The 13,147-nt window shown below is 48.1% G+C and overlaps 1 protein-coding gene across 4 annotated transcripts in view; it reads right to left on the bottom strand.

Moving 5' to 3' along the window:
- The window catches only part of LOC123771083 (neuronal PAS domain-containing protein 2), a 232,933-nt gene that overhangs the window by 85,268 nt on the left and 134,518 nt on the right, over positions 1 to 13,147 (bottom strand). For all 4 annotated transcript variants that reach the window (XM_069309569.1, XM_045763406.2, XM_069309571.1 and 1 more), the window contains 2 exons: positions 10,940 to 11,046; positions 3,411 to 3,558 (listed from right to left, as the gene is read on the bottom strand). In XM_069309569.1, the coding sequence (XP_069165670.1) occupies positions 3,411 to 3,558; positions 10,940 to 11,046 (255 nt within the window). The remainder of the gene's footprint in view (positions 1 to 3,410; positions 3,559 to 10,939; positions 11,047 to 13,147) is intronic.

Here is a 13,147-nt window from a genome sequence, read left to right as displayed (position 1 = left end):
CAGCAATTTCGTTGTTTAGATTTTAGCAAGTATTTTGTTATACAGTTTGTGACCCTTGGGTGTCTGAGTGTGTATGTGAACCTTCGGTGTCTGAGTGTGATGTTTTGTGTTGCCGCAATTGGCCGCCAGGGCAGCGCACTGGTTTTGGTGCACTATTCCACAGCTGTGGTTTGTTGTCATCCACTCTGCATACAACAGTTGAAAGTTTATCATTCTTTTCCTGCTTTCTAGGGTGTTTTTCATTTAGTTAATGCGCCATTTTTCTGACCGGTAACTCAGTCGTTCACCTATGTGTGACATGTCTCAGGTGTGGGGTTATGTGTAACATGTCTCAAGTGTGGGTTATGTCTGCTATGAAATGGGTGGAGAGGTTTGTGAATTGGTGTGTGCTTCCCTCATTACTGCCGAAGTGTTGTCAGTAGTTTTGGTAAGTTTGTACTCGCCTCATTGTATTCTTCTAGTTATGCTTGCGGGGGTTGCGCTTTGGCTCTTTGGGCCCACCTCTCACCAGGGATGCCAGATTTGAGTTGCCGACAGTCGCGAGCTGAAGAACTAATTGTTACAAACTTTACAATAAAAGTAGCCAAATATTTTTTTTCCGATTAATTCGCTTTTTAGAATAAACAGCAAAGCTTATTTTAACTGTAGCCAAAAAAATAGTAAGTAGTGACGTACGTAGATGGTTTTTTAATTGAATGCAATTATCCTAATTGGTAACCGAATTGGGCTACAAGTGGCCCAATCTGGCATCCCTGCCTCTCACCCGCCATTCTAATGGTGAACACATTCCTGATCTTCTTCAGCTTCTGCATCTTTATGTTTGCAGTCTCCACCTCATCACTGCCTTCTGTATTCCCTTTCCTTAGTACTCTACCTCTGGACAAGTTCTTTTTAATGACTCGGTGGCTCCTTTGGGTACTCAGTTTCCACCTGTTTCCCATTCTGGATGTACCAATCGTATTGATTCATTCATCTTTTTCCACCCTGTCCATTCCCAAAGAAATTGTGGATGGTGGTCACGTCTCCTGGTCTTGTGTTCCCGGGGCAGTATTGTCTTGTGCACGAGACTATGGTACTTCTGTATAATAGTACCTCAGTCTTGTGTTCACAGACTGTGATCATTGGCTTGTTTTCATTATTTTATTATGGGCATCGATTTTGTGTCAAGCGACCTTGCCCTGTATGCTTGTCCAGTTTCTTGCTTATGGATCTTAGTATCCTGTCCGCATTCCAGCCGTTTTAGCTGTGGAGCTCATTTTTATTATACTATGGAACAGGCGGTCGATGCCGCCTCCTTCCTTTCATTTAGTCGAAGGTACGGGCGCTCGGAGGTGGACCACTTCATGTCAGAGTGTTTTCAGCGTTTCCCATTGTACATGGTGCCTTTCCCCAACTGCGGGGCCCACGCGGTGGACTCTTTTTGGGAGGACTGGTCGAGGTGAGAGTTCTTGTACCTCTTTCCCCCAGTCCAGCTGTTGATCTGGGTTCTGGCTTGACTGGATTCATATCAGGCTGGATGTTACATCTGCTCCGTTCTGCTAGCTTTGACGTGTGTTTTTTCACCTGCGGCATGCTCATGCACCACCTGAGCCTTCTTGGTCTTTGGACCGTGTTCTTTCTTTTCTTTCTTCTTCTCACTTTGTTGTGGCCCCTTCGGTTCGGGATTGTTTTTGGAGGCCTTGTTTTAGTTGGTCTTGGCCTCTGGGGGTCAGGTTGGGGCGTTTCATGCTCTCCTTTGATGCCGGGGGATTCTGTTAGTTTGGTCCATATGGTCATTTTGTTCATTTGCAGCCTTCTTCTTTTCTGGCGAAGAATGAAACAGCTGGTGGCACCTTTGTCCGGAGGCAGCTTTGTGCTGGTTCTGTGATGGTGGACGCTCTCTGGGTGGATCCGGTTTCCTTGGTTCCCTATTCCAGGGCTCGTGTGTCTTAGGTTGTCCACAGTGTCATGAAGTCTAGCCAGCCTGCAGTCTACCCTCATGCCCATGATGTTAGGAAGTATGTTGTTCTCATCACAGTCACACTCCTGTGCCAGGTAAATCCACTATGGGCTTACCATAGCCATGCCACTTGGAACTTTTGTTCCGAGTAGCTGAATCTAAAACAACAACAGCTGCTGCTCTTGCGGCGGTTTCTGGCAACATGTTTTAGGCAGATATTTGGGCATGGGGGTTTTGAAGGTCGAACAGAGTCTTGGCCGCCAGGTATCTCGTGAATGTTCCGGCTCCTTCCCTGCCGTGTGTGGCTTTGAGGACCCTGTCACAGCTGTCTGTCTCTTCCTCTTCTTGAGACCTGCAGTGCTGCCACCTTCCAAGTAAGTCCCTCCTTTTACTTATCTTTGGGTAGTTAGCTTCAGGGAGCCGACAGGGCTTCCCACAGAAAACCAGCATTGAATATAATGAAAAGTTATTTTCTGGGTGAGGCCCCGAGGCTCTCTGACTCCCTTCATCCAGTCAGCAGTTTTTCTCATTCCAGAAATGAAATGGTGGGCTGCCAGCTCACCCTCATAGGGGGCAAGGGGTGTAGCGCTAACGAGTGAAAGTGCTAGTTGCATGAAGTGTTGCTTGTTGGGTTTCTTTCTAGGGGTTATTTTGATCCTTTTGGATGTAGATTGAAAAGGTCAACCAGACAGTGGTCTGTTTTGATTCGCTTAAGTTTCTGGGTCCTTCCCTGGTCAGTGGCAATTATGACATACAATACTTTAAATGTAAAGTGCTCATAGGCCATTGCTCCGTGCGCCTCTCTGAGGGGGCCAGATTCTGGCTCGTGGTTCCCGGTAGGCATAAGGGCTCTTGTGACTGATGATCCCAAACTAATATAGCACATATAAGTTCAGATAGCTTCAGCGAGCCTCCTGGGCTCACCCAGAAAATGTTGTTTTATTTTCAAACCCAAAAAGGCTGGTCTTTTATGATCAAGTTTGTATAATAATAATAATAATAATAATATTATTATTATTATTATTATTATTATTAATTGTATAAAAGTACATTCATTTGTTACATGAAACAGTGGAGAATTTGTAGGTAAGAAAGGTACATTACATAAAGCCACATCTTGGGACCCTATTTCAATTAATAAGTTAGGAAATACTGTTTCCAGGCATTTTTCTGACATTTGAAATTTGGAGGGAAGATCTGGTGAAGGAATTTGGTTCATTATTTAGAGGGATCCATTATATAGAGGTGTGGATTTTTGAGGGTGCAGTGTTTTTTTTAAATACTGTATGCTGAATCACTACAATCATTGTTGTTCAGATTTAGATATATATTTCTAATTGTTACAATATTTTAATATAGATCTTATCATTTATTTCAATACAAGAAGGAATAATTAAGGTATATAGGAATTATTACACACTCCTGCATATCTTAAAAAAAAAAAAAGCTGAAATTGACATGATTTTATAACCTCACAACAGTATTGGTGCACACAATAAATTCTGGCTTGGAGTTCCACTGGTGGTACGTGATGTAATACTGAGTTTGTAGCCAGATCCACTGCTGCCCTTTGGTCAGGAAACGGTAATAACATGAAGTCCCTTTGCCAGTCTTCATCACTGTAAATAAAATATATCTTCAGCACAGTCATCTGTAATTTGCTAGACTTTCTGTATTAAGGACTAGTATGTATGTATGCATTATCACATACATGCCTCATAATAATTAAATTTAAAAGAATTTGTATTGAATGTAATAAAACTTCTCTTCTGGTTGACCCTTTTTTATTTTATTTTATTTTCTTTATATACACAAGAGTTCTTACATTCTTGTAGAGCCAGAGCACATATTGCATTTCGGGCAGGTCCTTATACCACTTAACTGTGCAGAGGGTTGTATGATTTTGTTTAACACTTAACCCTTGTGTTGCTAAGGGCTAATTGGCCTTTGTCACTGACAGGCGCATAACCAAAAAAAACCAGCCTTGAATGTAATGAAACGACATTTTCTGGGTAAGCCCCGGAGGCTCCCTGGAGCTTATCGGGCTAATGTATGTTATATTAGACCGGGACATTAGCTAAGGAGTTCAGACCTACCAGGGACCAGCGCCAGAACCTGGCCCCTTCAGAGAGGTTTCAGGGAGCAATGGCCTCGGAAAATCTCTTTGTGGTTGGGGTTTTCCTTATCTGCCATCGACCGGGGTCAGGCACCCAGAAAGGTAGGCATAACAAAACAAACCCCACATGGTAAAAAACTAAAACAAAAAACTGAACAGAGAGGTAGAAACTCCCTACAATCACAAGGAAACAAGCAAACATCACACTTTACTGCCGCGCCAATTGTCCGCGCAGCCCTCCCCGCCCCGAGAGGGGGAGGGGGGAGCCCCAGACCTACCGCGCCGGCTGCGAAGCTTCAGTTCGGAAGCTAAGCTTCAACCAACACGAAAAAAACGCCGACCAGTGGGAGGGAGGGTTGCCAGGGAGCCTTCGAGGCTCACCCAGAAAATGGCGTTTCATTACATTCAACACTGGTTTTCTGTGGGGAGCCCCTACGGCTCCCTGGAGCTTCATACCCAAAAAGAAGGAAAAAAAAGGGTTAACCCGGGAGGCAGCCGCCACAAATTCCTCAATGCGAAGCCGAGACAACAGGTTGCAACCTACGACCCAAGGCAACAAGAACGCACAGGAGCAGACACGCATAAAGAATGGGCGGACAAGAACCTGTGCGACCCTCAAATCCCTGCGCCCGAAATTAGCCCTAGACATCAACAACACAGCAGCAAAAGCTGCAAACGTCTGAACAGCACAGGCGCAAAGACAGACCGCAGGCTGGAAGACTGAAAAACTCTGTGGACGACCTGGGAGACCTAAGCCCTGAAAACAGGGAACGAGGGGGAACCAGATCAAACCAAAGCGCATCCCCAGACACGGTACGCAGGTAACGGCAAAAAATGCAGCCGGACAACACAGGACGCACCCCCGGCCAAACCAATCAAGCATCAATAACCCAAGAACCCCTCCGGAAAGCAGCCGTCTCGACCGTCGCCAGGACAGAGAAAGGCTGCATAAGTACAAATCTACCACCGGTACCAAAGAGCAGAAATCTGAACTGAAGGGGCTACCACAAACTGAGAAGATAAGAAGGCACCCTGATCAAGGACCAGGACGGCTCAGGCGACGCATGAGCAGGCTGGAGGTGAAACAAAACACGAGAAAGAGTACGAAACGGGGCAGATGTGACGTCCACCCCAAACGCAAGCTGGAGCGGCTCCGCCAGCGCCGCACAAAACAAGGCAACAGTAAAAAACATCAAATAACTGTAGTCCTGAAAACCCAAGAAAGGACAAGACAACCCGATGCGAAAGAGACGACAACCTACAAAGAGCAAGAAAAAGTGCATAGAAACACCAGGAATGTGATACTGTTGCTAAGATGAAGCTCGCAGGTGGGACACTGTCAACAAAGCCACCTGAACACCACAGAGTTGGTGATACCCGTGTCAAAATACCAGACGCGAAGAGCCGAGGAGAAGACTGAACCAGTCACGTATAAGAATGTAATGAAATCCCATTTTCTGGGCAAGACCCGGAGGTTCCCCGGCATCCTTTCCTCCCTCCCTCCAGTCAGCTTTTTTTTTTTTTTTTTTTTTTGTATTTTTGATATTCAACCTCTAAACTGATGAGTAATGGCTGGCACAGAGGTCTAGGATCCCCCCTTCCCCCCTCCCGGGGAGGGGAAACTCACACAGATGGCTGCACAGCGGCTCTGGTGAAGTCATGCTTGTTTGCTTGTTTTCGATTCTACTTGTTAGTTTGGCATTCGGTTTGCAATTTTTGACTAGCTGTGGTTTGTTTTGGAATTCTTATCTTCCTGGGTGCCTGACCTGGCAGACATAGACTGCTTCCAATTACATGGGGGGTATCTATAAGCCATTACTTCTCATGACTCATCTGATTGGGGCAAGGTTCTGGCTCTGGTCCCCAGTAGGCCTTTAACTCCATTGACTGACTGTTGCCATGGTCTAATATATGCACATCAGCCCGGTATAGCTATGGGGAGCCTCCGGCTCTCACCCAGAAAATGGTGTTTCATTTCATTCAACCCAGGTTTTTCAATAGCGCCTAGCGATGTTGCAAGCAATAACCCCAAGTGCTTCCCTAGGGTTTAGGCTTCTCTGCCCAGTACTATAACTCAGGTAGTAACTGAGGGGGGGCCACCCATAAACACGACCTACCTCACATAGGTCAGTAAGGCCAACCCCGTGCCCGAATATCAACCCAAGACATGTTGCCAAAGACGTCAGCCAAAGCAGCAAACTAATGTCAGCCTGGGAACAGGGAAGAAGGGAAACCGGATCAACCCACAGCTCATCACTGGCCACTGAAGCTGTGGCGCACAATTAACGGCAAAGAGCCGCAACCAGACACAACATATGATGCACCCACGGTCTGATCAACCAAGCATCAACAACCCAAGGACCCCTCCGGAAAGCAGCAGTCTCATTCTTCAGCAGAAAAGAATGAGACAGCTGCAATCGAACAAACCTACCACCAGGACCAAAAAAGCAGAAACCCCTGCGCTGGAGGAGAGCCCGAAGCTTCCCGATCCAACCCCCAAAAGCCAATGCCAACAGGAAAAGAGCCTTGAAAAACAATCTTGAACCGAAGGGGCCACCACAAACCGAGGAGAAGAGGAAAGAGAGCACACGGTCCAAGGACCAGGAGGGCTTTGCGACGCATGAGCAGGTTGGAGGTGAAACAATGGACGAGACAACTTGTGGAATGGAGCAGAGGTAACATCAATACTGAACGCAAGCTGGAGAGGCTCCGTCAGTGCCACACGATAGGCGGTGACAGTATTCAGCATAAGATGTCGGTCCTGAAACAACCACGACAGGAAGGACAAAACAACCCTATCAGAGACTGAAATACATCTACTCAGTGATAGGAAAAACCGAAAGGAAATCCAGGAACCCTTATACTGCCGCCGAGATGAAGCACACAGATGGGAGACCAACAACAAAGCCACCTGTGCCCCATACAAATGGTGATAGACTCAAGTCAGAAAGACAAGATGCGAAGACTCAAGGAGAAGAGCCTACCAGCCTCGTAATGGGCAAGACCGATTTCCTGACAGAGGCGGAGCCGCTGGAAAACCCTTGGGCTCAGACACTAAGCAAGTAGCGCCTGTAACCAAGGCTGGGCTAGCCACCAAAGGGCGAAGAAGACTACTCTTCCCTGGTAAGTCTCCAAGCGAGCCAGGACCTGAAGCAACAGCGGAACCGGGAAGAGGTACAGGTAACCCCACCTCGCCCAGTCCTGCCTGAAGGCATCAACCCCGACGGCCTTGCAGTCAGGGAAGGGCACCACATATACTGGGAGATGCCTCGAACACGCCGACGCAAAGAGATCCACTTCTGGAGGCCTGAACGTCTGACAGAGCCAACGAAACGAGTCGGCATCAATCGTCTATTCCATGGACAGGGAAATGAACCAGGACCGGCCGTCTGCCAGGACATTGGACACACCCCTCGAACGTGAACCGCCAGGCGAGCCAAACCCTGTGAACTCAGCAGATGAGTCACCCGAAGCGACCAACCCTAAAGAGCCAAGGACCGCATCGAACCCCCCCCCGGTTCAGGCAATGAACCATCGGGGAACAATCCGAATGGAGCCAGACTGTCTATACACGAGAGACCCGAATCCTCCGGAGCGACATCCACACAACCGTGAACTCCCTCACTGTGCTGTGAGCCCGACGGAGGGACGGAACCCACCACTCCTGGCCGGCTTGGTGAGCACTGGTCACAAAGCCCAAGCCAAGAGACAACACGTCTGTGAAACATCAAGCGAGGGCTCGGGTAGGCGCCAAGGCACTGAACCCCGAAAAACTGAAAGAGGAAGCAGGCAACACAGCAACCGATGCAAGGCCCCCAGAGGCCGAAACCAGTGGTTGCGAGAGAGGTGGAAGTGACGTCCCCAAAGAAACCAAAACAGCCGACAAAGTCACACCCGACCCAGCTGGCAGACCATCATGGCAAAGTTCAGACTCCCGCACAGACCCTCGAGCAACCACCCGTTACACAGGAGCCCCTCAGAAATGGACGAAGGTGGGAACGCGGACAGAGCAGAACCTCTGAAGGAGGAGGAGACAAGGAAGCAGCCCGAGCGTCCCACACAAGACCCCAGCCAAGACCGAACCTGAGAGGGAACCAGATGGGACTTCCGCCAGTTTATCAAGAACCCGAACTCGGCGAGCGGGGAAAGAACCAAATCCCTGGCAAGCAGACGCGTGGACAGGCTGGGAGCCGAAACTCGCCAGGCGTCGAGGTAGGCCAGAACCTGAACACCTAACAGACACAGGTGGGCCACCACGACCCAAGTAAGGCAAGAGGAAGTGCGAGGCGCCAGATTCAAGCCGAATGGAAGACAATGAAAGCGATAATCTTGACGTCCCACCACAAAACCGAGCTAGTCCCTGAACCGCGGATGAATCAGGATGTGCTAATATGCGTCTTGGGGTCCAGGGACACCATCTAAGTACCGGCTCCAACAGAAGACGTACCTGGGACAGAGTAGTCATCCAAAAGGATGGGCAATAAACCCCATCGAGGGATGGCACCACGGGTTCTGACGACAAGTCCAAAATGAACCGGAGTCCACACAGTCCCGTTTTGGGGAGTCTCACCTCAAACAGAGCCTCAAATAGAGCGAGCCTCACCCCCACCACCTTGTCAAGGGGACGAAAAGGCTGACGCATCTTACGAGCACCCAAATGGCCCAAAGAGCGATCCCCCGCACCGAACAGAAACGGACAGCACCAAAGGCTGCACCGGCGCCAAACCTGACACCACTTGCCTACCATGAGAGAAAGAACTCAGATCCCTGGTACGACCCCACCAGGGAGGGGGGTAGATGCCAAATCCAACTCATACAAGGAGGGAGCAAAAGAGAACTCCACACCCTGTAACATCAAGTCCCGCTCCAAGGGTACAAAAACTGAAACAGGGTCCAACAGGGCCCAAGGCCCCCAGGTCAAGTCCTCTCTTTCCCCAGGAACCTCACCCGGAGGATCCAGGGCCGAGCCGTCCTCCACACCCCCCACCTCTAAAGAAAAGGCAAGAGCAGCCGAAAAAGCAGAAATGAAGGGGGCCCACTGGTCAGACCCAGAAGCTCCAGCAGGAGGACCAGGATCAAATGCCTAAACTGCCACCCCGGAAGGGGACTCCCATGAGACTGCCCGAGTCTCAACACCAACTAAACCCTGCCCTGACTCCGAAACCCTCAGACACGTCTGAGCCGGAAGCAAGGGGGGAGGACCCAGATGGACAACAGAAGGGGGAGGACAAGAGGGGGGGGAAGAATGGAACCAGAGCCAAAGCGACTCCCACTCCGAAGTCTAGGTCCCTAAAACCAAAACGGGGTAGTCTCATGGGGCATGTGGGGAAGCAACTAACCTAGCCTGTTGCAGCAACCTAAACCTGGGATGCAATGCAGCTGCCGCCTGCGCCCTCATATGATAATCAGTAGCTTGGGTGAACTGGAGCATGTACTGGCAACAAATGTCGCATGACTCCGGGTCAAAAGAATCACCGACCCAACAGGCAGCATGGCTGAGGCACAACCAGTGATTGTCCCCCCCAAGAGACAAGGGAACAGAGCAACCTTCCGACTCGCACAAAGCGAGACGGGACTCAAGGGTCATATCCATCGGACCACGGAACCCCCACAGGGTTTCCCAGGGCCCTTAGCCTTATTAACATGCTAAGGTCAGTCTTAGCATGTAAGGGAAGCCCAGGCAGGGTACTGTGAACCGGTGCCCAAGACTACCAAACAATCTGCTAATAGCTGAACCCCTGGGACGTGCCCAGTCACGTGGGCCTGGCAAGGGGTACCACCAACCACACAAAAACTGAGAATAGATATAATGATAGAAACATACACCCCAACACAGAAGGGTCAACCACCAAGGCAGATCCCCTCACCAGGCAGAAAAACAAAAACAAAAAGCAAAACCCGACAAGAGGACAACGTACCCAGGTGGAACAGAGCCGGCCGCTGTAAGAGGTGAAAACTAGCTGTGCAGTACCCTGCGCCCCTACCAGTGACAAAAACTACCCCCTACCCAGAGGCAAACACAAGCAACAAAGACACCAGTTGAGATCCAAGGGTGGCCGAGTACTGAGCAGTAAAAGACACAGCAGGGGTAGATCCCGAGGTGACTTGTGAAAGGTGGCTCCAAGCATGTCATGTTCGTTTGCTAATTTTTGTTTGGTGAGTTCTGTCCACTCATTTGGCTTTCAGTAGCAATAGTTTCACCAGAATAGGGATTTGTTTTGAGGCTCCTACCTTTCTGGGTGCCAGATCCTGTCGTTGGCAGATGCAGAATGCTCCCAACCACACGGGAGTTTCTATAGACCATTGTTCCTCGCGCCTCTGTGAAGGGGCAAGGTTCTGGCTCATGGTCAAGAACTCCATGCACATTGACTGATGCCAGAAAGTTAAACATGTCCATTCAGCCTGGATAGTTCCGGGGAGCCGACAGGGCTTTCCCCAGAAATTACATATTGTACTTTTAAAATCACCATTTCTTTTTAATTTTCAGACTCAGTCTTTAAGCCAAACTTAATAAAACTTTCTATCTCGGATTGCAAGATTTAAACCAATTAATTCATAAAATATATTAATTCGTCATGCATTTTAATGGCTAAGATACACATTCCTTTAAATTATCACCCTTGAAAATTATAGCAGAATCCTTAAAATAGAGTATCTGTACATAATTTATTGTGTTATGATCTTGAGATGTAACATAAGAGTATTGGGACAGTAACAAGGTCTTGTGCACAGATTCAGTGACCAGAATGGAAGGAGAAGAGTAGACAGAGATGGTGATCTGATGAATTTAATATAAAAGGGAGGAAGTTGTTGAGAATTACTACTAGTTTTTCAGCAAGAGAGATTCTTTAAGTTGAAGGGGCCACTCTTAACTCATAACTTACATTGTTCATGACAAGCTGCAATTTTGTCTAAGTCGTCAACATGATAGTAGTCATATCCAGAAGTTCCCAACACTTCAAATGGCATGTAACCAATGATTGTTGGTGCTCTGCAAAATAAAATATCTTTTAAGAGTCAAATTTTTGGGTGAGGGAACTCTAACTTAAAAAGCAAGCTTTAAATTTAATAAAACTCATTTTCTTGTAGGGCATCAGTAGCTCCCTGAGCTAAGTGCTGGTCCAGTCAAACTTTACAGAGATGTACCATGCCTCTGCAACCCAACCATGATAACTGGGAAGCAGGACCAGAATCTGGGTCTCTCTATGAGGCAAGGGGAGCCTGGGAATCACAGATCATTCCAAAAACTAGAAATAATCATACCAGAAAGCTTAAGTATAACAAAACAAGCCTCTGCTGGAAGAAAATTAGGGGCTTTCAGTTATTGCAGTGCAAACACCCTAACTGTGATATGCCTCATTGCCTCCAGGTGGCCAACCTAGGTCACCCCAGATACCAATCATTCAGCTTCCTTACTCACGAGCCACCCAAACTGAGCCCCTTCACCCAACAAGGAAGTTGCAGGGTTGGGATTGGGGGTTACTGGGTACCTCATCAGAAAAGAACATTTCATTTAATTCAAAACTGACATAATAGCTGTAGCAAAATATAAGCACACAGTACACAAGGGTGGTGGCACCACACACGTTAGGCAAGAAGGCACCAGACACTCATGTAAGGCAAGAAGGCACCAGACACTCATGTAAGGCAAGAAGACACCAGACACTCATGTAAGGCAAGAAGGCACCAGACACTCATGTAAGGCAAGAAGGCACCAGACACTCATGTAAGGCAAGAAGGCACCAAAAACTCATGTAAGGCAAGAAGGCACCAAAAACTCATGTAAGGCAAGAAGGCACCAGACACTCATGTAAGGCAAGAAGATACCAGACACACATGTAAGGCAAGAAGACACCAGACACTCATGTAAGGCAAGAAGATACCAGACACACATGTAAGGCAAGAAGACACCAGACACTCATGTAAGGCAAGAAGACACCAGACACACATGTAAGGCAAGAAGACACCAGACACTCATGTAAGGCAAGAAGACACCAGACACTCATGTAAGGCAAGAAGACACCAGACACTCATGTAAGGCAAGAAGACACCAGACACTCATGTAAGGCAAGAAGACACCAGACACTCATGTAAGGCAAGAAGACACCAGACACTCATGTAAGGCAAGAAGACACCAGACACTCATGTAAGGCAAGAAGACACCAGACACACATGTAAGGCAAGAAGACACCAGACACTCATGTAAGGCAAGAAGACACCAGACACTCATGTAAGGCAAGAAGACACCAGACACTCATGTAAGGCAAGAAGACACCAGACACTCATGTAAGGCAAGAAGACACCAGACACACATGTAAGGCAAGAAGACACCAGACACTCATGTAAGGCAAGAAGACACCAGACACTCATGTAAGGCAAGAAGACACCAGACACTCATGTAAGGCAAGAAGGCACCAGACACTCATGTAAGGCAAGAAGACACCAGACACACATGTAAGGCAAGAAGACACCAGACACTCATGTAAGGCAAGAAGACACCAGACACTCATGTAAGGCAAGAAGACACCAGACACTCATGTAAGGCAAGAAGACACCAGACACTCATGTAAGGCAAGAAGACACCAGACACTCATGTAAGGCAAGAAGACACCAGACACACATGTAAGGCAAGAAGACACCAGACACTCATGTAAGGCAAGAAGACACCAGACACTCATGTAAGGCAAGAAGACACCAGACACTCATGTAAGGCAAGAAGACACCAGACACTCATGTAAGGCAAGAAGACACCAGACACACAAATGGTGCATCTGTGGTGCCTTTCCAGGCTGATGTGTATATCATTAGACTTTGGCATCAGTCAGTGTGAATGGAGTTCTAGGCCGACCGGGTACCACGAGCCAGAACCTGGCCACCTCAGAGAGGCACGAGAAGCAATGGCCTATAGAAATGCATACATGGGATTTGAAGCCTTCTATGTCTGCCATCAATTGGGCCAGGTACCCAGAAAGGTAAGCACCTCAAAATAAACCCCCTATTCTGCTTAAAACGACTAAAATAGACTAGTGAGTGGACAGAACTCCCCAAATGAAAACGAGCAAATGAGCATGACGTCACACGAGCCACGCCGC

This window comes from Procambarus clarkii, chromosome 65 (assembly GCF_040958095.1).
Source record: "Procambarus clarkii isolate CNS0578487 chromosome 65, FALCON_Pclarkii_2.0, whole genome shotgun sequence".
Classification (NCBI taxonomy): Eukaryota; Metazoa; Arthropoda; class Malacostraca; order Decapoda; family Cambaridae; genus Procambarus; species Procambarus clarkii.
The sequence above is the reverse complement of the archived record's forward strand: the minus strand, read 5'-3'. Positions and strand labels throughout refer to the sequence as shown.